The 24,877-nt window shown below is 46.6% G+C and overlaps 1 protein-coding gene and 1 long non-coding RNA gene across 3 annotated transcripts in view; one reads left to right on the forward strand and one right to left on the reverse strand.

The window, feature by feature from the left end:
* Nucleotides 1–13,783, forward strand: part of LOC310753899 (ras-related GTP-binding protein A-like) — a 48,867-nt gene extending 35,084 nt beyond the window's left edge. For both annotated transcript variants that reach the window (XM_083595247.1, XM_083595248.1), the window contains 6 exons: nt 146–368; nt 7,212–7,307; nt 10,341–10,463; nt 11,716–11,807; nt 12,809–12,924; nt 13,551–13,783. In XM_083595247.1, the coding sequence (XP_083451373.1) occupies nt 146–368; nt 7,212–7,307; nt 10,341–10,463; nt 11,716–11,807; nt 12,809–12,924; nt 13,551–13,648 (748 nt within the window). In that variant the 3' untranslated portion in view covers nt 13,649–13,783. The remainder of the gene's footprint in view (nt 1–145; nt 369–7,211; nt 7,308–10,340; nt 10,464–11,715; nt 11,808–12,808; nt 12,925–13,550) is intronic.
* The window catches only part of LOC310753909, a 395,356-nt gene extending 370,698 nt beyond the window's left edge, over nt 1–24,658 (reverse strand). Inside the window, exon 1 of the long non-coding RNA XR_014543499.1 lies at nt 23,273–24,658. This is a non-coding gene — a long non-coding RNA (uncharacterized lncRNA). The remainder of the gene's footprint in view (nt 1–23,272) is intronic.
* Between the last annotated feature and the right edge of the window lie 219 nt (nt 24,659–24,877).

The following is a 24,877-nucleotide window of genomic DNA, read 5'->3' on the forward strand; positions in this document are numbered from 1 at the left end:
ATAAATGATAAATTATCACCCGGTTTTTTGACTTGGCACACCTCCTTTCCCAGAAGCCTTTGTGGGAGATGCCTGCCTTGCGGCAGGTCTGTCTGGATGACCCCTGAGGGTCCCTAAATTGATTTCTATCCCCCGGTTTCCTCAGCCAGGATACCTTCATGGAGAACTACTTCACCAGCCAGAGGGACAACATCTTCCGCAATGTCGAGGTCCTGATTTACGTCTTCGACGTCGAGAGTCGGGAGCTGGAGAAGGACATGCACTACTACCAGTCATGCCTGGAGGCCATCTTGCAAAACTCACCTGACGCCAAGGTCTTCTGCCTGGTCCACAAGATGGACTTGGTCCAGGAGGATCAGCGCGACCTGGTGAGCGAAAGGGGACCCTGGGGGGGAGGGGGCCTTTAATTCTTCCAAAGGTTGTCAGTATCAGAATAGAGTTGTTGTTGTTGTTGTTGTTGTTGTTGTTGTTGTTGTTGTTGTTGTTGTTGTTATCATTATTATTATTATTATGGGAGCCGCCCCGAGCGGGCGCCCAGATGGGCAGGGTATAAAGAATAAATTATTATTATTATTATTATTATTATTATTATTATTATTATTATTATTATTATGTTCGGAGCCACGGGGTATTATTATTAGGGATAGGTATAGGGGTTAGAGATAGGGATAGGGTTATTATTATTATTATGGTTAGGGATAGGAACAGGGATTAGGGATAGGGTGATGATGATGATGATGATGATGATGATGATGATGATGATGATGATGTTGGGAGCCGCCCAGAGTGGCTGGGGAAACCCAGCTGGATGGATGGGTTATTATTATTAGGGATAGGGACAGGGGTTAGAGACTAAGGTTATCGGTCTTAGGAGGATTGCCAGCGTTTTAGGGTTTCCGGAAAGGAGACCTGCCTCCAATTAGCCATATTGAGAGGGTGCCAGCGAGGCTGAACCTTTCTGTAAAAAGGATTTAAATCAAGTCTTACTGACTCGTGATTTAAATTGCAATTTCAATCAATTCAATTGAAATCAAATCCACCCTCAATAATAATTGTTGTGACGTGGGGTTTGTGATTTCAGCTCTCTTGACATAATATGCTGGAGACAGTTCTGTAGTAACGCTTCTTTATTACAGCAACAAGACTGAGAACTGAGGAGGGGAGAGCTACATTTATAGGGACAGGGAACTAGCTAGAAAGGATACATTTTGGAGGGAACAATATCAGGCAATCACAGTCCTGCCTTTTGGAGGAAACCAATAAGACAGAGGATCCAAATACAGCAGCTTAAATGAACCAATAGTAGCTGTACCCTCTGGAACCAAAAGGCAGTTACTTTACCCTAATGCAAATACAGACACCAATAATACAGATATAAAATCCTTTGACTCAATACACAACACCCCTCCCCCCCTAGTGAGCACTGCAGACGTAATCTCTCAGGTACTGTGGGGGCCTACAACTTCTACTTGATCTCCTGACAACAGGTGTTGCCGGTTCTGGATTGGATGTTACCTGTGGTAGGGGGGGGGTGCTATAGGGGTTTCGTCAGGAACAGATGGAGTCCCAGACATCGCAGGGTCCCCTACCTGTACCTCGTCATCCTGAGGACTAGCAGACCCTGGTTCATTTGCTGAAGCCCCTGGTGACTGCACCTCTGGGCCATTTTCACTCTGGTCTTGCAGCTCTGCGTCGTTAGCCAGGGATGAATTATCTGACCCCTCCCTGCTGAGCGCCCGGCGCCTCAGCTGATCTATATGTCTCTTCCAAACTTGCCCATTTTCCAAGGTCACATAGTAGGACACTGGTCCACTAGTCCGGGTGACCACACCAGCCACCCACCGCGGACCTCGTGAATAGTTCCTCACCCAGACCAGATCTTCAGGGGCGAGATACCTTGTTGTGTCAGCCTCAGCCTGGGGGGTTTCTCTTGAATTACGGTTTGGCATTTTATCGGGGTGGACATAATCCAGCACCATTACCAGTCTTCTACCCAAGAGCAGCTCAGCTGGCGACTTGCTCGTCGCAGTACACGGCGTCGCATGCTGCAAAAATAACATTCGCGCGATGCGAGCTGACCAGTTACCCTCCATTAAGCGCGCAATGGATTCTTTGGCTGTTCTTACCATGCGCTCAGCCTGCCCATTGGAGGATGGGTGAAAGGCGCGGATGTGACCCCTCTTATGAAGTTATCAGCCAAGAATGCCCTGAATTCTTGGGATACAAAAGCTGCCCCATTATCTGATACAATGGTCTCAGGTAACCCGTGGGTTGCAAACAGCTGCCTCAACACCTTGATTACGGCAGCTGATGCCATGCTAGGGACCATCGCCACTTCTAACCATTTGGAATATGCATCGACAATAACCAAAAAGACCTTCCCCTGGAATGGCCCAGCAAAATCTAAGTGCAGCCGGCTCCAGGGAGATCTGGACTGCTCCCACCAGTGAACTGGTGCTCTGGCCACTTCTGGCCGCACCTCTTGGCATGCCTTGCATGTTCGTACCCATTGTTCTATGTTCTGGTCCATTCCAGGCCACCACACATAACATCGGGCTAGCGACTTCATCCTGACCATTCCCGGGTGTCCCATGTGAAGCGTCTCAAGAACCCTGTTTCTCAGTGGTGCTGGGATGATCACCCTATCTCCCCACAGGAGACAACCCTTATGCATGGACAACTCGTGCTGCCTTGTCGCATAAGGCCTGAATTTGTCTTCATGCGGACCACCTGGCCACCCCCTCCCCACCCAAGTGAGCACACGGGAGAGAACAGCATCTTTCCTCGTTTTCTCAGCTATATCAGTAGCCGTTACAGGAGCCCCCGGAAGTGTTTCCAGCATCATTATGTGCTCCGCTGGAGCAGGATCCACATTGCTCCCGCCAGGAAGAGGCAATCGACTCAGCGCATCAGCGTGGCACAACCGTTTCCCCGGCACATGGGTCAAGGTGTACTGGAACCCGTTCAGGAATATAGACCAACGCAACATTCTGGGGGAGAGAATTTGTGGCGTTTGTTTGTTCGGGTTGAACAACCCTAACAGTGGTTTGTGGTCCGTTTCAATGGAGAAATGGCGACCATACACATAATCATGGAACTTTTTGATTCCTGCCACAATTGCAAGCGCCTCTTTGTCAATTTGAGCATAGTTGCGCTCCGTGGGCGACAACGTACGGGAATAGAAAGAGATGGGCTTTTCCGACCCATCCGGTTCCCTATGACTCAGCACCGCCCCCAGGCCGTATTGAGAGGCATCACATGCCAGGACCAGCGGCTTCGACTCATCGTAATGAGCAAGGACGCTCCTGCTACTCAGCATTCCTCGCAAGGAGTCAAAAGCCTTCTGCTGCCCCTGCCCCCATCGCCACACATTCTTTTTCTGCAACAGTCGATGTAATGGTTCAGCTACCGAAGCTTTGTGGGGTAAGAACGAATGATAAAAGTTAATAAGTCCCAGGAATGACTGCAACTGCGTCTTGTTCTGTGGTCGTGGTGCCTCGATGATGGCCTTAATCTTAGCATCTGTGGGGTGGATGCCTGATGCATCAATTTTAAACCCCAAGAAATCCACGGTTGGCACCCCAAAACTGCATTTTTCCTTTTTCAGTTGCAACCCCACCTCCTTGAACTTGAGCAACACTGCACGGACACGCGCAACCAGTTCCTGTGGGTCTTTTCCAGCAATCAAAACGTCATCAAAAAATGGCAAGACCCCCGGCAGACCTCTTAACAGGCGTTCCATGAGCCCTTGAAAAATCCCTGGGGCCACACAAACTCCAAATTGTAATCTGTTACTCTGAACGCCCCTTTATGTGTGACAATAGTCTGTGCTTCCGCTGATTGTGGGGTTACTGGCAGCTGTTGGTAAGCTTGTGCCAGGTCAATTTTGGCGAACACCTTGCCCCCAGCCAGTTTAGCCAACAGATGTGATACGACTGGAATGGGGTATGAGTTTCCCCTGAGTGCCTTATTGATAGTACATTTGTAATCTGCACAGATCCTGACTTCCCCATTTGCTTTAAGGGGCGTGACAATTGGAGTCTCCCACTTAGCAGAGTCCACGGATGAGAGAACTCCCTGCTTGACCAATTTATCCAGCTCTGCTTCGATCTTGGGTTGCAGTGCAAATGGCACTCGCCTTGGTTTGAGTCGGATTGGGGCCACCCCAGGGTCCAATTCGAAGTCAACTGGGGGCCCTTTATAACAACCCAGTTTTCCATTAAAGAGACCGGCAAATTCTTTGCATAATGCCTTGCTCATCTCAGGGCAGGTTTGGATTGAATTAAGCCCTGATATACTCAGTCCCAGGGCGGGGAACCAGTCAGTGCCCAGGAGACTGGGGCGACTGCCCTTCGCAATCACCAGTTTGAGTACCGCCTGTTTGTCCCGGAACTGTACTCTCACGGCACACATCCCCATGACATGGATGCGGCCCGCTGAGTATGACTGCAAGGTTGCCGGGAAGGGCTCCAGAGGGGGCAACTTACCCCTGGGGAAGAATGTCCTCGCGGTCTGGTCCGACACGATAGTGAATCCAGATCCGGAGTCCACCTCCATGTCGCACAGCTGACCCTCAATCTTCACCTTGACGTGTGCCTTGCCTTGCGCTGGAAACTGCACGACCCTCCCGTTGATCTCCGTTACGTAGTGGCAGTCCTTTAGAACATGGTTTGCCGTGGACGGTCTGCGATGCTCCAGTCTAGTTGCTCCTGTCGCTCCCAGCGCCGCCGATCTACAGACCCTGGCGATGTGACCTGTCTTCCCGCACGTCCGGCACATAGCATCCCGGAAACGACAACTCTTCCGCTCATGGTTTCCGCCACAACCAGGGCACCTGCCTCGGTGATCTTTGTGCACTGTGCAGGCCTGACGCACTGACTCAACCCCACGGACTGGGCTTTGGCTCGGAGTAGCCTCTAGCTCGTCCATGGCATGCGCAACTTCTATCTTAGGGACCTTGCGACTGGCATCAAGCTCCACTCTTTCATAATTCTCCGTGGCAGCGGCCTCCTTCAAGGCTGAAGCAAGGGTAACCTCTTCTTTAGCCACGATGCGTCTTCTGGCTTTCTTGCTGCTCAGACCACCGATAAACCGATCCAGGAGAGTCTCTTCCAGACATTGGAAGTCACAGTGCTGAGCGAGCTTCCGCAGTTCAGCTAGGAATGCAGATACAGACTCCCCAGCACGCTGCTGCCTCTTATGAAACTCCAACCGCCGGGCCATCTTGGTCTCAGTAGGCGCCAAATGGCTTGTCAGGCAGGCAAGAATATCTTTGAGAGGTGTCTCACTTAGCTTCGCTGGAGCAAGCAATGCCTTGGCCAGCTTGAAGGTCTCAGGCCCACAGTAGCTCAGGAATGTGGCCCTTCTTTTGCTGGCATCGGTGATCCCTTGAGCCACTGCGAAGAACTCAAAGCGTTCGACGTAGTCTTCCCACGTGTGGGGCTCTGATGGCTGGAAGGGCTCCAATACCCTTGGACTCTCCATTGTCCTGTGGGCAGGGTCGTCTTCTCAGCCGGCCAGTGAGTTTTGTTCTTAGCTACAATCCGGACTCTGAGGCAGGGCTGCGTTTAACCGCTCCTCAGCATTCCGGATCCCATCCTCGTCGCCAGTTGTTGTGACGTGGGGTTTGTGATTTCAGCTCTCTTGACATAATATGCTGGAGACAGTTCTGTAGTAACGCTTCTTTATTACAGCAACAAGACTGAGAACTGAGGAGGGGAGAGCTACATTTATAGGGACAGGGAACTAGCTAGAAAGGATACATTTTGGAGGGAACAATATCAGGCAATCACAGTCCTGCCTTTTGGAGGAAACCAATAAGACAGAGGATCCAAATACAGCAGCTTAAATGAACCAATAGTAGCTGTACCCTCTGGAACCAAAAGGCAGTTACTTTACCCTAATGCAAATACAGACACCAATAATACAGATATAAAATCCTTTGACTCAATACACAACAATAATAGTAGTAGTAGTGGTATTAATAATAATAATAATAATAATAATAATAATGCTATTATTTATACACTGCCCATCTGGGCGGCTCCCAACATAATAATAATAATAATAATAATAATAATAATCCTATCCCTATCTCTAACCCGAATCCCTGACCCTAATATTGATAATAATAATAATGATAATAATAATTTATTTATACCCCACCCATCTGGTTTCCCCAGCCACTCTGTGTGGCTCCCAACAGAATAATAATAATAACCCTATCCGTATTCCTAACTCTTATAACTATTTCAGCAAGGCTGAACCTTTCCGTAAAAGGAAGGATTTTCGGATTCCAAAAGGAAACCTCCCTCCGATTGTCTGTATTAAGAGGGTGTGTGGGGGGGTCGGCTTCCCGAGAGCCAGGAAGCACTCTGCACTTACTCAGAGGCGCTTAGGTTCCTGGGGGGAATATTGCGCTGGGGAAGGACTGGAGTTGCAACCCCCCAAATACTACTACTACTACTACTACTACTACTACTTCTACTACTACTACTTATTAGACTATTGTCACTCTAGCCAACTTCCCTAATCATGATAATAATAATTATTATAATTATCCTGTTATCACTGTGGCCAACTTCCCTGCTGCTGATAACAACAACAACAACAACAACAACAACAATAATAATACTATTATCACTATTATCACTTTCATGATCAGTTTTCCATAATGGGGAACCAATTGATGCCATTTCATGCAATTTCAGTACTGATTTTCTGTACTGGTGAGCAAATGGTGAAGAATTTGAGGCCATTTCATGCAATTTCATGCATTAAAACTGGTTTGAAATGGCTGGCTTCTTAAATCTCAACCTATTGTCCGAATTACGTCTTTCTAAGAGGAGAAGCAAATGGGGAATTGGGGATAGAGGTAAAAATAAGAGCAGATAAATGAAACCAAGATTGTCAATATGAAGAGGGTGCCAGCAGGGCTGAACCTTCGTGTAAAACGGGATTTTATTATTCCAGAAAGGAAACCTTCCTCTGCTTGCCAATATTAAGAGGATACAGGCAAGGCTGAACCTGTAAAAAGGGGGTTTTATTGTTCCAAAAATCATTGTCCCTATTGAGAGGAGGCCAGCAAGGCTGAACCTTCCTGTAAATAAAGGGTTTAAATCAAGTCTGATGGGCGAGGGATTTAAATGGGGAAGGGGCTCTGCGGTCATGTAGTCCAACCTGCTGCCAGAACGGATTTTTTTCTCCTGCAGATTTTCAAGGAGAGGGAAGAGGATTTGAAGCGGCTCTCGCGCCCGCTGGAGTGCACCTGCTTCCGGACCTCCATCTGGGACGAAACTCTCTACAAGGTGCACCCAAAATCTTTCCTTTTCTTTCTTTTTTTGCCCATACAGTCGTACCTTGGTTCCCGAACGCCCTCAAACTTGGACCTTTCAATTATTCAATTCAATTGAATAACACAATTTCGTTCAATTTCATTCAACTTAATTCTGCATACTGATGAACACCCAGCCCAAACCCCCTGATGATGTCTCCCAGCGGCTTCATATAGATATTAAAAAGCATGGGGGAGAGGACAGAACCCTGAGGCACCCCACAAGTGAGAACCCAGGGGTCCGAACACTCATCCCCCAACACCACTTTCTGGACACGGCCCAGGAGAAAGGAGTGGAACCACTGTATAAGAGTGCCCACAGCTCCCAGCCCCTCTAGACGGTCCAGAAGGATGTTATGGTTGATGGTCTCAAAGGCCGCTGAGAGATCCAGCAGAACTAGGAAACAGCTCTCACCTTTGTCCCTAGCCCGCCGGAGATCATCGACCAGCGCGACCAAGGCAGTTTCAGTCCCATGGTGAGGCCTGAATCCCGATTGGAAGGGATCCAAATGGTCCGCGTCCTCCAGGCGTGCTTGGAGTTGTTCAGCAACCACCCGCTTAATCACCTTGCCCAAGAATGGAAGATTTGAGACTGGGCGATAGTTGGCCATATTGGCTGGGTCTAAAGACATTTTTTAAAGAAGCGGTTTAATGACCGCCTCTTTCAGTGGGTCTGGGAAGGCTCACTCGCAGAGGGAAGCATTCACCACCCCACGGAGCCCATTGCCCAGCCCTTCCCATCTTGTTTTTATCAGCCAGGATGGACAAGGATCAAGAAGACAGGTGGTTGGTTTCACTCGTCCAAGCAGCCTGTCCACATCCTCGGAGGTAACAGATTGAAATTGATCCCATATAACATGACTAGACAGGACTCTAACACTCTCCCGCCCTGGCCCTGCTACCACGGTGGAGTCTACCTCCTTCTGAATCTGAGCGACTTTATCTGCAAAAAACTTTGCAAAAGCATTGCAGGAGATCTTGGGGTCCCTACCAGGCCCCGATGACAAAGGTGGTTCCGATAGATTATGAACCACCTGAAAGAGTCTCCTGCTGCTGTTTTCTGCAGATGCAATAGAAGCGGCAAAGAAGGTCCTCTTCGCCGTTGCCATCGCCATTTGGTAGGCTCGACCTTGAGCTCTAACCCGTGTCCAGTCTGAGTCAGAGTGAGTTTTTTGCCACCGACGCTCTAGCCGTCTCAGCAATTGTTTCATCACCCTCAGCTCCGGGGAAAACCACGGGGCTGTTCGGGCTCCATGCAATCGGAGACAGACAGTCAATAGTCCTGGTTAACTCCGTATCCCAGCGAGTCACCAGGGAATCAGCTGAAAGGCCATCAGCATGGGATAAAACATCCCCTACCACTCTCTGGAAACCATTTGGATCCATTAAGTGGCGGGGGCGGACCATCCGAATCGGTCCCACCTCCCTGTAGAGGGGAAGGGTCGCGGAGAAGTCCAGTTGCACCAGAAAGTGATCTGACTATGGCATTTCTTTCATTTCGCTTTTACTTAGTGTCAGATCACCAACATCCATAGAGGTAAACACCAGGTCCAAGGCATGTCCGCGGCTATGGGTTGGGCCAGACTTATTCAGGGACAGCCCCATGGAGGCCATGCTTTCCACGAAGTCCCAAGCGGCCCCTTGTAAGGTCGTGTCGGCATGGATGTTAAAATCCCCCAGGACAACCGAACTAGGTGTCTCCAGGAGAACATCTGCCACGACCTGAAGCAGCTTGGGCAGGGAATCCTTGGTGCAGCGGGGAGGTCAGTACACCAAAAGAAAGCCTGTAATGCCCCTATTGCCCAACTTCCAGAACATGCACTCAGAGAACTGGGTCTTCCCAATAGGATGCCTGGTGCAAACTAATTACTTCCTAAAAATCACTGCAACCCCCCTTCCCCGCCCACAAGGCCTGGGTTGCTGTGCGTAAGAGAAAGCTGATGGACAAGCAGCGGCAAGGACAGGCCCATCTGCTTCATCCAACCAAGTCTCTGTCACACATGCCAGGTCAAGTCCTCCATCCACAATCAGGTCATGGATGGCAGTGGTCTTATTCATCATTGACCTGGCATTGCACAGCAGCACCTTCAGGTCATGTGGGTATCCCTTGCTGATTCTAGTATCCGTCCGGTCAGGACCAGACCCGGAGGCAGGGATAGTCCTCAGACAACGACTAAACCTGCCTGCTCTGTAATGACATGGTCTGGTCTTAGCGTAGCTCCTCCTCCTGCCCGTGATCACTGAGATCGGGTGTTCTGGTGCTTCTGCCCCTGCAGAACCTGCCCCAGCCATTCTGTTGGCTGAGGCCCACTCCCAGGCAGCCCTGACCCTTTCCCCTTAAAAAGCAAAATACAAACTTTACAGTGGCCAAACAAAATAGTAAAAGCAAAACAAGCCAAAAACAATTATACTAAAATAAAACTAATCCCCACCCCACTCAACATTTATTCCACCCCAAACCAAAATAAAATAAAATAAAAATACATAAATAAAAACCACCGTTCACAGTGGTGCAACAAAGTAAAAACACGTTTAAAACATTAAAAAATATGTAAAAACATTTTTGACATTTGCTGCAGCAGTAGCAGCAACACCAGTGTCCTGAGGCCTCGCTGGAGCCTCTTAAAGCTGTGGCGGTGGTGAGTGTGGGCCCTGCCCCCTAGGCCCGGTGGAATTGGCCTGCAGGAGGGAGCAGCCTTCCCCAGCACTCACAATGGCAGCAGCAGCAGTCAAAATGGATTTTATTAGGAGCTCCCTGCGCTTTGGTTTTCGTGCGGACTTCCGGAACAGACTCTGTTCAACTTGCCAACGTGCGACTCATTTTTCCAAAGGAAAAAAAAAACGCCTTAATTCAAGTGAATTCAGTTTAGTTTAATTTCATAACACCAATTCATTCAATTTTGTTTGATGGAGTTTCATTTACTAGCACAAATTCGTTCAATTTCATTCGTTAATTCGATTTAATAACACAAATTCATTCAATTTCATTCAATTTTTCGCGGGGCAGGCGTGGTCCAGCATAGTCTACCAGCTGATCCCAAACGTTCAGCAACTAGAGACCAACCTGAGGAATTTTGCACAGATCATTGAAGCCGATGAGGTCCTTCTTTTCGAGCGGGCGACTTTCCTGGTAAGATTATTGTTGTTGTTGTTGTTAGGGATAGGAATAGGGATTAGGGATAGGGTTGTTGTTATTAATACTATTGGGGATAGGAATATGGATTAGGGATAGGGTGATGATGATGATGTTGGGAGCTGCCTAGAGTGGCTGGGGAAACCCAGCCAGATGGGCGGGGTATAAAGGATAAATTATATTATTATTATTATTATTATTATTATTATTATTATTATTATTAGAGATAGGGGTTAGAGATAGGGATAGGACTTAGGATTATTATTATTATTATTATTATTATTATTATTATTATTTTGGGAGCTGCCCAGAGTGGCTGGGGAAACCCAGCCAGATAGGCAGGGTATAAAGAATAAATTATAATTATTATTAATAGGGATAGGGTTGTTGTTATTATTATCATCAACATTATTTCTTATTATTAATAGTAACAAATAGTTAAATAAATGGTTTAAATTGCTATTAAGGAAATGCTTGTTTTTCTCCCAATAAAGTAAAACTTCATTTAAATCCTTTTTTACGGAAAGGTTCAGCCTTGCCGACCCCCTCTTAATATCAACAATCAGAGGAGATCCTTAACTGACGAGCAATCTAAGCCGTGATTTAAATTGATTTGGTTCAAATCAAATCCACCCTGCTCTGAAAATGTATTATCCTGAAAATAAAACCTTCCTTCGCTTGTCGATATTAAAAGGCTGAACCTTTTCTGTAAAAAAAAATACAGTATATAAATTTTTTTTTGCCTCTCCAGGAAAGCATTCTGGGAAAGGAGTTGGGCAATGATGTCAGCGAAGCTCAGATGCTGACAGGAGAAGAAGAAGCAGGCATAGTGAGAGAACAGTTAAAAGCCGAAGGCAGAGAGGAGGGGGAGAGCTGCTGCAATCTGAGCTCAGAACAAAGGGGAGGAGAAAAACAGGGCCAGAGTGACAGGCAGCTATGTGAGAGCTCCAATAGTGAGTCAGACGTTGGAATGCAGGAAGCATTCTCTCCCAAATCTCTTAGGCAAAAGATACTGGAAGAGAAGGTGGGGGCTTCCGTGCTGGGGAAGGGGAAAGAGCTCACTCCGGGCAATTCCATCTTCTGGGGAGAAGGATGAGTAGAGGAGCTCCATCCTAGTTTGTTGTTTTAGCAATAAATCTGAAATAATTAACAGCCAGAGTCGTCTTGTGTTTGTAGGAGAGACCAAGCCCATAACAAATGCTTTCTGTAGAAATAAAACTTGTTTATTTTGGTTTCCCCCTCCATGCAGGTGATTTCCCACTATCAGTGCAAACAGCAGCGCGATATCCACCGATTCGAGAAAATCAGCAATATCATCAAACAATTCAAACTGAGCTGCAGGTGAGAAATATGTTACTGTCTAAAGTTTAGACAGCTGTTTCGGGGGGGGGGGGGATTCATAAATATAATTATTTATAAACTTAATTGATGACATCAAATATTATTTATAATTACAAGCCTAAAATTATAATCCTCAAATTTAAAATTCTTAAAATTCAAATTTTAAAATGATTTTTTAATTTAAAAATAAAATAAAATGAGGCGATAATGTTGTCGATTAACTGACAAGTCTAAAATGTAATTTTTTATGATTCATATCTTATATTTATTTTAAAATGTGACAATTGAAATGATGAAAGATAAGTAGGAAAAAATACAAATGCTATGACGTAGAAAGGAAATATGGTAACCATGAGGCAGGAGGGAGGGTAGTTGATTAATTGACAAGTCTAAAATGTCAATTTAAACTTTTCCCCAAAATACAGTTCACAACATTGGCGATTGATCGATATTTCTAAGTTTAATACAGATTTAATGTAGTATTTATATTTGGTTTATAAATTTAATACAGACTTAATGTAATATTTATATTTGTTTTATAATTCAATTTATATTTACAAATTTGATATAATATTTATGCTTAATTTGCACTATTTATAAATTTGATAGATTTAATATTCTTATTTATTTTATAATATTTATAAAGTTGATATAAATACAATAATTATATTTTATTCTATGTATAAATCTAATGCAGATTTAATATAACATATATATTCATTGTATAATACAATTTGTAATAATAGATTTAATATATGCTTATTTCATAATCTTTATCAATTTGATATCTATTTAACATATTTATAAATTTCATGCCGACTTAATAAAGTATTTATTTTGTATTTATAATATTTATCAATTTGATGTGAAAATAACCTACTATTTATATTGAATTTATAACATTAAAATCCATATAAATATCAATTTGTAAAATCAAAACTGCAAATCTGAATCCTGGAACGGTCGAGCCGCGCTCATAAATGTCCTCCCCACTCCCCCAGCAAACTGGCTGCCTCCTTCCAGAGCATGGAGGTGCGCAATTCGAATTTTGCCGCCTTCATAGACATCTTCACCTCCAACACCTACGTGATGGTTGTCATGTCCGACCCGTCCATACGTAAGTTGCAAAGTCTCGGGTTCAGTTCCTCTGCCAACCCAGTGGCGGGGAGTTCCGCTGGTGTGGGGATGGTGGGAAAGCGCTCCAATGCCGGGGGAATCCAGTGTCCTTTCCTTTCCTTTTTCCTTTCCCTTTCTCCTTCTCCCCTTCCCTTCCCCGTTCTCGTCTCCTTTCTCTTCCCTTCCCTTTTCCCTTCTCCCTTTCCCTTCCCCGTCCCCATCCCCTTCCACTTTATCTTCCCTTCCCCTTCCGCTTCCCCTTTCCCTTTTCCCTTCCCCCTTCCTTCCCCCTTTCCTTTCCCCTTCCATACATAAGTTTGAAAGGGTAGAGGAAGCCTAGTGGTTGGAGCTCTCTCCATCCCTGCCTTCCTGCTGCCCCGCCGGACTGCTCGGGGGCAGGGGAAGCAAAGGCTCAGGTTCGAATCCTCCACAAATCCAGCAGCGGGGAGTTCCATGGGTATCGGGAAGGTGAGAAAGCGGTCCAATGCCGAGGGAATCCAGTGGCAGGGAGTTCCACCAGTATGGGGAAATTTGGAAAGAACTCCTGCGAAAGGTCTGATGTTGGGGGATCCAGTGGCGGGGACTTCCGCAGGGAAGCTCACCCCTCGTCTCTCTGCTCCCTTCCAGCTTCTGCCGCCACCCTGATCAACATCCGCAACGCCCGCAAGCACTTTGAGAAGCTGGAGAGGGTGGATGGGCCCAAGCACAGCCTGCTAATGCACTGAGCGGTGGTTTACCGACTGCTCCTGCCTGGGGAGGCTCGGCCGACGCGGAAAAGAGCGCAACCTCCGGGTCTGCCGCCTGCAGAAACGGCAATTAGATACAGAACATTATAAGATAATAAATGTACTTCCTGACGACTCGGCTGCAGTTTTTGTGGGTCGAAATGCCAGAGCTCCAACCACTAGGCAATGCTTCCCAGCCCCTCGCTCTAACCACCAGGTGCTGCTTCCCAGTCAGCGGCTTTAACCATTAGCCACTGCTTCCCTGTCCAGGATTCTAACCACTAGGCACTGCTTCCCAGGCACTAGATGTTGGTAGCTGCTGTTTCCCGGTCACTAACCATTAGGCACTTGCTATAACCGCTAGATGTTACTTCTAAGTCACCGATTCTAACCACTAGGCGCTGCTTCCCAGCCCCTTGCTCTAAACACTAGACGATGCTTCCCAGCCCCTCGCTTGAACCACTAGGTGATGCTTACAAGTCATTAACCACTAGGCACTGCTTCCCAGGGAAAGGAAGGAGAAGGGAAGGGGAAAGGAAGGGGAAGGGTAGTGTTAATGGAGAAATTCGAAGGCTCCCTTGGACAAAAGCAAAGACACCAACCAGGATAATTGGAGCAAACAGCAGCCTGTAGGCTTGGTCTTTATTTAAGACTGTCTCGACAGGACTCCCACCCACAACAAGATGAAGCAAGATGGAAGCCCCGAACAAAAGAAGATCCCAATTTTTATTAGTTGCTAATCCCCCAAACTACACCCCTAAAACTACATCACAACTACATCAGTGATACATCACAAAAAGGAGGGGTTGCGGGAGGAGTTTGTGGAGGTAACCTGAGCATCTCGTCACCTGGCTGGTCCCTCCTTTCCCCCTCCCCATGAGTACTTTCCAGGGGACAAAGGGAAGTGGCAGTTTCCTGCCCCCAGAGGGAAGAGCTGATCATTGTCCTTTGTTGTTCAGTCCGAGTTGAATCCACTCCCATATGCAGGTTCTTTGTGTCCTTGATGGTCTTCTGTCTAGGACCATTAAGGTTGGCATGCCAACCGGGCAGGGCTCCTGTGTACGTGTTGGTACGCTCAAGGGATTATGGCTGTCCTGGATCAAACCACCCCCCTTTGATAGTCCTTCCTTCATGGAGCAAAATAAAAGTGGTCCGGTGCAAATCCGATGTACGGTTGATTTACTATGAATTTATAACAGAAACCCGTTAGAAGTCAAAAGCACGTTCGCTTGGCGGAAGCACCTTGATACATTTTGATTGGATTAGTCACAGTCAATTAAATCCGGATACATTGTATTAACAGCTGTCAAAAGCATTGGGAAGTAGGTGCAGCCCCTGCAGTACCTGCGTAGTCACCACAAGGCGCGCTGTTCGGTAACGCTGATTGGCTGAAGCGGCAGCTCGTTCACCTAAGTTCAGGGAACTGGTCAACCCAGGCAAACATAGGGCTATAACAGGCTGTCATTGAGGCGAGCTGTCAGTTCAAGCGCTTCCTTATTTACGGAAGGCTTTTCGGGGATGTCTCTCTAAAAGGGACATCCCCGGGGTCGGGAGTGGTTGAGAGGGGTGCGTGTGTGTGTGTGTTGTGCTTGTGCAGAACTGAACACTAAAGGAACATGGGGCGTTTCTCCTGCAACAGTTCCCCCCTTTGGAAGATAAGATTGCAAAGGTGGGCACCGCGCAATCCTTTTCTCCACACAAGTTAGTAAAAATCCGACATGTCATAACCGAAGTCTGTGTTCCGCTGGGTTCTGAAGGGTCTCATTTCAATGCAGGCAGAAGGGACACCTGATGGCTGAGGGAGCGTCCTGGGGCGGGTGGACGTGCACAGCTGAATGACTGGAGCGCAAGTGTTGCACATTTGACAGCAGAGCGGAAAACAATGAATAGTGCAGCAGAACAAAGTAATGCAAATTGCCACACCGATCAAGATCATGAGCCTGTTTCCTAAAAGTTGTTTTATCCACCTGGACCCGGGTAACCAGCTCCAGAATTGGGTGTCAGAGAGGCCTTCATGTTGGATATTCCTAGGTTCGTCGGTCAATTTGTGAATGTTGTTTAAACGGCCCTTGATGTTTAAGGCTTGGTCAGAGGCATATGTGCAGCATTCTGTCCCCACAAGGGCGCAAACGCCTCCGGTCGAGGCCAAAATATAATCTAAAGCAAGTCGGTCCTGAATCGTCATTCGCCTGACTTCCGTTAGCTCCATTAAAATAGACTGGGTGGCTGCATTGGACTCCTCCATAAACGTTAACAGAATATCAGTCAATTTAAGAATATCTACATGGTTAGACCTTCTTCGTAGGCCGGGAAGAGGGCTCTGCCATAGGTCTCTCCATTTGCAGACACATCTGACATTTCTGAAAGGTCCTTCTCCCTCTTGTTTCGTCTCCTTCCTGAGGGAACGTCAGGGGTGACCCTGACCCCGAGTAAGATTAACCCAAGGTAGCAGGTGCCACAGGAGTGAGGGCTAGCCCATACGTAGCCACGATGGCCACACACCCAGAACAGTCCTTGTAGGCAAGAGCCTATGCGGCCCGTGAGGAATGCACAGAAAAAACACTGGGAAATAGGTGAGGGGGTCCAGGAATTGGGCAAGTTCATTACTCGTTTCCAAGCGGACAGTAGGTCTGGGTGGACAGTGGGGATGTCTTGTTGCCACACAGTTATTCTACCGGTCAAGGTAATATCAATGATGTACTTACAAGTACTGTCTCCGATCACCCTGTCTTCGCCGCTGAATTTCCGGCACAGGTCTCCTTTGGTAGGTCCAGTCAAGTAAATGTATTGATGGGTCAAGTTTACCGCTGTTAAGTTCCAGGATTCCACGTAGGCAGAAAGATGTTGTTGTAGGGTGAGGGGCACCCCAAGAAAGGGGATGACACTTCGGAGTTGGGCTGGGGCGTTTGCACAAATCCAGCAGTTGTCCGAGGTTGTTTGTTTAGTGATTTCCTTTGTCAAGGTGCTGTACCTGCAGGGTGTAGAGAGTCTTGTTGGTGTAGGTAGGTAAGGTTTGTAGCTAGTCCTCCGCACCTTTGTGGGCCGGTAGTGTCCCATTCTGTGGGCAGTGTGGTGGAGTGGTGCCACCCTTCTAGATAGGCTTTGCCGTCCCATGTGGAGGCGAGGCCAATGTCCCATACGCAACAGTACCTTCGTAAACAGACTCCTTGGAGGGTGGTGGGGCAGGGTATGGAGTCGACACATTGACAATAGAATCTGTGGATTAGGCAGTCTGTTGGGTTATTGCGGTCCATATATACTGACTCCCCTCCGCCATTATCCAATACTGTCCAGTTTAGTGGTTGGAGGGTAACGGCGTCAGAGAAAAGTGTGTAGGAGCCATTTAAGCAGCGGGCTCGATTCCAGGTGCCATCTCGGGTGAGGATAAGTTTCCCAAGGTGGGTATAAGCTGGTGAGCGGATGAATAGTTCCCAGGTCTGATGGGCTGTAAGGGTCGGTAAAACGGAATAGCGAAGGAGGACATGGGTTTCCGGCAAGCAAAAGTCAAAGTCACCTAGGCCATCTAACGACCCTTTCTTTACCATGTTGACAATTCCAAAATCAAGATGTCGCTGTTCGATTTGTAATCTTGGACATGAAAGGTGTTGGGTTTGTGTGGACATGGCAGTCTTGGAGTGGGGAAGAAAGGTGGTGAAAATGGAGGATACAAGGAGAAGGGTCCTGGGGGAAAATGGACTGACATTGGTGGGGGTCATGGTGGTTGTGAGATGTGAAGAGGAGATGTCAAAATAGGTAGGTGTCAACCAGAGAGCTGTCAAAATGAGGAAGCTGTCAGAGGAGAGCGCTGACAAACCAGCGAGCTGTCAAAGCAGAAGCCGCGCCTTGGTTTCTGAACATTTCGGAAGTTCAACAGACTTAAGTTTGCCGCTTTTGTTTTTGCTCTTTATTTGCCGTTTTTGTTTCGGAGGCTTTTCCGATTCATTTGTTTTTGTGACTGTGTGGAACACAGTTCAGCTACTGATTGATTGATTGTGTGACTGCGGAAATGGATCAAAGCCCCCCATCCAAACAATGACTATCATCAGTGCAGGTCAGGAAAAAAAAAATTCATTTTTATCATCTACAATACTGTCTTCTTTATCTTATCATACAGTACATTGATGATTGCTTTTATTTTGTGGATCAGTGGTCTTGTTAAGAGAGTAAAATTCATGTTAGATGACTTTTAGGGGTTCTTAAAAGTCTGGAACGCATTAATCCATTTGGCATTCCTTTCTATGGGAAAGCGTGTTGGGATACTGCCAGGGAAATAAAGCCCATCACGGTCCCCACATCGCCTCCGGACGATCCATCGATCTCCCGTAGATACAGTATCAGCAATTAGCGGCACGAGCTCCAGAAATAGCTTGCCACAATCCAGAGCTGATGCACGCTCTATCAGCAGAATTCGCACAGCGAAAGATGCACGCAGGAGAGCATTATTCAGAAGTTTATTCAGCGTTGGTCAGAACAAAGAAAAAACATGACTGCCTGCTTCGGTCTGCTCAGGCACAGAGAGAGAAACGAAAGCAATAGAAAACATAAACTTCCTGTGAACAGGAAATACGCAGACTCTGTGACTCACAAAGCCTGCTCCCTTTTAAGGTGGAACGGAAATATCCTAACATCCTCCCCCTTTCCGTGTAACCTGTAGTACCTGTGGTTCAACCCAATTGCAACCTCTGTACATAAACCTTAAGTTGTTCTCTGTTAACAACCTTAGACAACAGATCAGCAGGAATTTCATTTCCTGCCATGTAGGACACCTGAATGAGTGCTTTCTGAATACACTCTCTTGCACGATGTAGCTTAATCTGCAAGTACTTGGTTCTTTGCTTGCAACTCTCTGAGTTCAGCAAAGCCAAACAGGATCTATTGTCTTGATACACTTGTATAGGACATTTCACAGACACCCCAATGTCCTTAAACAGTTGCATCAACCATTCACAATCCATGAGTGAAAATGACAGAACATTGAGTTCTGCTTCACAGGAACTTAGGCTTACTGTCGTCTGCTTCTTGCACAGCCAGTCAAACAGACAGTGGTTCTACATGTAGCATACTCCAGAAGTGCTTGTACCATCCGTGGTGTCACTTCCAAAACTAGCATCTGCAAAGATTTCAAGACCTCCAGTCTTCTGACTGGTGAACCTCAGCCTGTAGTGCAAAGTCCCTTTCAAATAGCGGGCTATGCGCTTCAGAGCTTTCCAATCCTGAACAGTAGGATTGTTAGCATGTCTGCTAATCAGGTTAGTGCTTACAGCTATGCCAGGTCTTGAGCATGTAGCAATAAAATTCAACTTGCCTAGAATGCATCTGTACAGCATAGTGTCAGAAAACGCTTCAGCAGTACTATCTACCTGGTAACCTGTCACCATCGGTGTGTCTGCTGGGTTTGCATCAACCAAATTCAACCTGGTTAATACATCAGCAATTTTCTGTGTTTGGTGTACCAGAAAATTACCTGCTTGGTCCCTCTCCACCTGCAGAGAAAGATAGTTGGATACCTCACCAAGATCCTTCATGTTGAAGTGCTCCTTCAGCTGAGCTAGGGTGCCTTGAAGCTTGAAGGTTCGCACACCTTCTCTTAGCTACTAAGAACAGCAGTTGCTGTCTTAGCAAACTCATCAGCAAATCTCTTTGGAGGTCTGCCTTTGGTCGCCCTTTCAGACCTGCGTACTAGACAACAGATCGTAACTTTCCCGGTGACACAGCACCCATTTCGATCCTCTCCCGGACCTGGCTAAGCTCACTCTCTCTCTCTCTCTCTCAGAGAGACAGTAGAACACTCCCCTTCCGTGTTCTAAACCCGCCTCTGAATGTGAGACGTCACTCAGAACTTCTTAACCCTGTAAGTTCTGACTCTCTCCATACCCCCTCTCGTATCACATTCTGAGAGGACTTGTGAACACACCTTTACAGACCTCTCTGTGTTCCACACCTTCCCACCTGCCTGTTGAGCCTCCTCACAAATCTCAGGTTCGCACTGTGCGAGACCAACCCACGCATTTGTGACTCGAAACCTCTCAGGTGGAATTCCCTTTGTTGCCCGAGATGACCGCCTGGGCACAAACTGGGGTGCTTCTTCTGACCCACTGGGGCCAGCAAGTGCATCCTTTTCATCAGACGACTCCCCCTCTGACTTGACCTGTCTGTGAGCTTTCTCCTTTATTCTAACAGGAGATGAGGGCTCACTCTTGGACACTCCTTTAACAACCTGTGGAGACGCCTTCCCCTGGTGCTCACCCTGATCATCGATCAGGTCACCATTACCTGGCTCTCCCTCCTCCTCAGATTCAGACAGACAATCTGAGAGAATGTCAGGGCTCACTTTGCGCCTCGCCCTACTTTCCTGCTGCTCATAGAACTCAGCATGTTTACTGATCAGAAGCTTGGTCTGATCACCTTCTGGCCATGCAAATCTCCACCCCTTTGTCGTAGGTTCATACCCACAGAAGATCATCTCCTGGTACCTTGGACCACCCTCTTGCTGCAGACACTTTGGTACAGGCACCAAGGCTCTGCAACCAAACGAACGGAAGAAATGCACCTGCGGCCTCTGTCCGTTGAGCAAGAAATACGGGGTGTCACCTACCACTGAATTGTAGCATCTGTTCATCGTGAAATTGGCCGTCTTTACTGCCTCCCCCCAGAAACTGTGAGGCAAACCAGAGTCACACAGTAGAACCTCTGATGCTTGAACCAGAGCTTTACTCCTCAGCTCTGCCACGCCACTCTCCTGAGGCGAAGTCACCTTGTGACGTATCCCCCTCTGGCGAAAGAAACTCTTTAGAGCAGACCCAGTGACCTCTGAACCTCGGTCACACTTGAACCCCTTCACCTTGGTGGAGAACCTTAGTTCCACCTCTGCAACCCAATCCTTGATCAGTTGCATTGCGTCCTCCTGCGTTCTCAGCGAGAACGCCCAAGAGTTCTGAGTGAAATCATCTGTCAGCGTCAGCAGAAACCTGGCTTTGCCCAGACTTGGTTGTGGCATAGGGCCAAACAGGTCTGCTACGTACTCCAGCGTCAGCTGTTGCGGATCCATCGACTCCAGAGTTAGACACAGATTGTCATAACTCTTGTCCAGAGAGCTGAGCAAGATATACACCTTCAGCTCCTCTGAAAAGTTCACTTGCAGCAATCTCAGCTGGTTGAACACAGAAATCATCTCGGTTACATGCTTCCTGATGCTGTCCCCAGGACGCAGCTTCATCTCAAACAAGCGTCTGGTGGTGTGTATCTTGCCCCAGCTGTTGTTCTATGGTGCACTCTTTCCAGTGCACGGTAGGCCTCCTGCGCAGTCTCAAGCCCTTCAACCAACGGCAGTTGCGACCCCTCCAGACTGAGCACTATAGCTCCCAGGGCCTTTTGATTCTTTCTCTGTGACGCGTGTGCGCTCGCAATATCTGCTGCCGAAGCTCCGGCTGCTGGTTGGGGTAATGGAAGCTGTTGGACGGCTTCCCACAAACCCTTGGCGACCAGCCAGGCCTTGAGCTTCCTCCTTCACTCCTCCCAGTTCTTGCCGTCCAACTTCTCAAAAGGGACGGAGTACGATTCATGGCTGTCGGCCATCCCCCGGGGCCCAGCTTACTTACGAACAGTAGTAGCTTCTTCCCGGTTCAAGCACAGCTCCTCCCAGTGATCTCCCTGCCTCAAACGTTAGGCACAGCTCCAGCTGGCTTCAGCTTCTCCAGCGTCTTGGCTTTCAGCACACACCGGCACGGACTTGGCTTGCTTCACGGCGTCAGCTGACCTCCCATAACCTATTGGGAATTGATTTGCAGCTTTGCTTGCCCCCGGAGCCCACACGCTTCCTCTGCGTGCCTCTGTTCCCTCTGGGCAGCTTCCAGCTGCAGTGTAGCAGAGCGTTGCACAGCGATAGAAGCAGATGCAGTCAGCCGTGTGTACGTAATAAATCAGGCCGGACGCTCGATGTCCTCCTTATCTTACAAATAGCTTTATTCCCGTAGAAAGACAACAGATCGTAACTTTCCCGGTGACACAGCACCCATTTCGATCCTCTCCCGGACCTGGCTAAGCTCACTCACTCTCTCTCTCTCTCTCTCTCTCTCTCTCAGAGAGACAGTAGAACACTCCCCTTCCGTGTTCTAAACCCGCCTCTGAATGTGAGACGTCACTCAGAACTTCTTAACCCTGTAAGTTCTGACTCTCTCCATAATCCATACCCTGTATGCACCTTTTTCGTACCCCATGAACAAACCATGTGCCCCACGCTTCCCAAGCTTGTTGCTCTGTGGGGTGTGTACCCACATGTCAGAACCAAAGATTCTCATGTGCTTGACATTAGGTTTCTTACCAAACATCTTCTCATAGGCAGTACAACCAATAGGTGATGACAGTCTGCGATTAAAGGTGTAAACAAACGTTGACAGAGCCTCCCCCCAAAACTTCTCAGGGAGATTGGCATCATGCAACAAGGTTTTTAGGCCTTGAAGCAAAGTCTGATTTGCTCGCTCCGCAAGTCCATTCATCCATGGCGATCTAGGCGTTGACAAGTCATGCTGGATTCCCTTCTCAGTCAGGAAAGCTTCAAACTGCTGAGAAGTGAATTCCCCGCCCCGATCAGTAAAGAGACAGCCGATACGTTTACTGTGAACATTCTCCAACCAAGCACAGAATGCCTTGAACCTAGGAAACACTTGCGATTTCTGCTCGAGCATAAACACATGAATGTACCTGGAAAAAGAATCAATTAGAACCATGAAGTACCTTGCTCCACCCAAAGAGGGCGCAAGTGGACCAACCAGGTCTGCGTGGACTAGCTGGTAGGGTTTGGAAGCCTGCCTGCTAGACTGCTTGCCTTTTGGAGCAACCTTCACCTTGTTCTCTGCATTTCATGTGAAACTTACAGGGTTTGATGTTCAAACCCTCAACCAACCCAGGCATCTTGGCCAGCGCCTGCCAAGACATGTGACAAAATCTTCGATGTGCTTCATGAATACATCCTGCATGAAGAACTTTGTTAGTTTGTGCAACACAACAAGAATCAACATTAGACATAATAGCATTGTCATCATAAGTTATACAGAATAAGCCATCCATAAACTTTGCATGCAAAATGTCCTCTTTGCCTTTCTTGATGACACAGACGCTCCTCTTGAAGGAAATCTCAAAGCCACGTCCAGTCAGCTGTGGGACACTGAGCAAATTGTCTGCAGCACCTGGAACATAAAGTACATCTCTGATGGGGTTAATATTAGTTAAGAAAGTGAAATACCTAGGGGTTAACATGACTGCCAAGAATGTGAATCTGTTTAAGGATAACTATGAAAAATGTTGGATGGAAGTGAAAAAGGATTTAGAAATATGGTCAAACTTGAAGCTATCATTGCTAGGCCGAATTGCTGCGATAAAGATGAATGTATTGCCAAGGATGTTGTTTTTGTTTCAAACACTGCAAATATTAGATAAAATGGAGTGTTTCAAGAAGTGGCAGAGAGATATCTCTAGATTTGTCTGGCAGGGCAAGAAACCTCGAATAAAATTTAAGATATTAACTGACGCTAAGGAAAGAGGTGGATTTGCCCTGCCAGACTTAAAACTTTGTTATGAATCAGCCGCTTTTTGCTGGCTGAGAGAATGGATGCTTCTTGAGAACACTGATGTGTTGGACATAGAAGGCTTTAATAATGTCTTTGGGTGGCATGCGTATCTGGTATGATAAGGTCAAAGCACATAAAGCGTTTAAAAACCATATTGTCAGAAAAGCACTGTTTAATGTTTGGATAAGATACAAGGATTTGCTTGAGAATAAAACCCCAAGGTGGCTGTCACCAATGGAAGCGAAGGCCCAGAAAAAGCTCAATATGGAGGCTAAATGGCCGAAATATTGGGAAATTTTGGAACAAGAGGGAGACAGATTAAAACTGCAGAGTTTTGAAAAATTAAAAAATAGAGTACGAGATTGGCTTCATTATTATCAGATAATGGAGGCATATAATTTGGATAAAAAAATTGGCTTCCAGGTGGAAAAATCAAAATTGGAAACAGAACTGTTAGACTCCAAAACTAAGAATTTGTCAAGAATGTATAATTTGCTGTTGAAATGGAATACTCAGGATGAAACGGTGAAATCTGTTATGATTAAATGGGCACAAGATGTTGGACATAACATTATGATGGCTGACTGGGAACAGTTATGGACCACAGGTATGAAGTTCACGGCATGTAATGCCCTAAGAGAGAATATAATGAAAATGATATACAGGTGGTACATGACACCAGTCAAGCTTGCGAAAATTTATCACTTGCCCGATAATAAATGTTGGAAATGTAAAGAGACTGAAGGTACATTTTTTCACCTTTGGTGGACATGCCCAAGGATTAAGGCTTTCTGGGAAATGATCTATAACAAAATGAAAAAGGTATTTAAATATACCTTTCTGAAGAAACCAGAGGCCTTTCTCCTGGGCATGGTCAGCCAATTGGTGCCAAAGAAGGACAGAACTTTATTTATGTATGCCACAACAGCAGCAAGAATACTTATTGCAAAGTATTGGAAGACACAAGATCTACCCACTCTGGAAGAATGGCAGATGAAGGTGATGGACTACATGGAACTGGTGGAAATGACTGGCAGAATCCGAGACCAGGGAGAAGAGTCGGTGGAGGAAGATTGGAAGAAATTTAAAGACTATTTACAGAAACATTGTAAAATTAATGAATGTTAGAATGATGTTGGAATGAATCTATGTGATTTTAGCAAAAATGTAACAAAGATTTAAGAAAAATAGACTGTTAATTGGTGAAAGGAGGGAAAGTAAACTTATATTAAGACCAAGATAAATTTTCAGGATAAAAATTTGAAGAGAGGGAAAGGATTTGCTGAAATGGATAATTGACTTAGAATACAAAAAAGGGAGGTGTGAGGAGGTCAGGGAAACAAGCAAATGAAAGACAAGTTATGGGAAGGTTCGATTTGTTTTTGTTTTTTTTAATTGTTTCTATTTTTCTGTTTTTTATTGTGATGTGTTGTTTTGTTATTGTTCAATTTGGTGTTTCTTTTTTCTTTTTGTAAACTTAAAACTTCAATAAATACTTTTTTTAAAAAAAATAAAGTATATCTCTGATGGTAGTGTGCAGACTTGCCAGTTTCACAGTCCCGACTCCTTCAATTTGCAACGTCTTTCCATCAGCCTGGTGGATCTCTCCGTCTTGAGGTTTGAAAGAGAGAAACAGATGCTTATCTTTTGCTAGATGGCGGGT

Source organism: Podarcis filfolensis (genome assembly GCF_964270895.1).
Source record: "Podarcis filfolensis genome assembly, chromosome: W".
NCBI lineage: Eukaryota > Metazoa > Chordata > Lepidosauria > Squamata > Lacertidae > Podarcis > Podarcis filfolensis.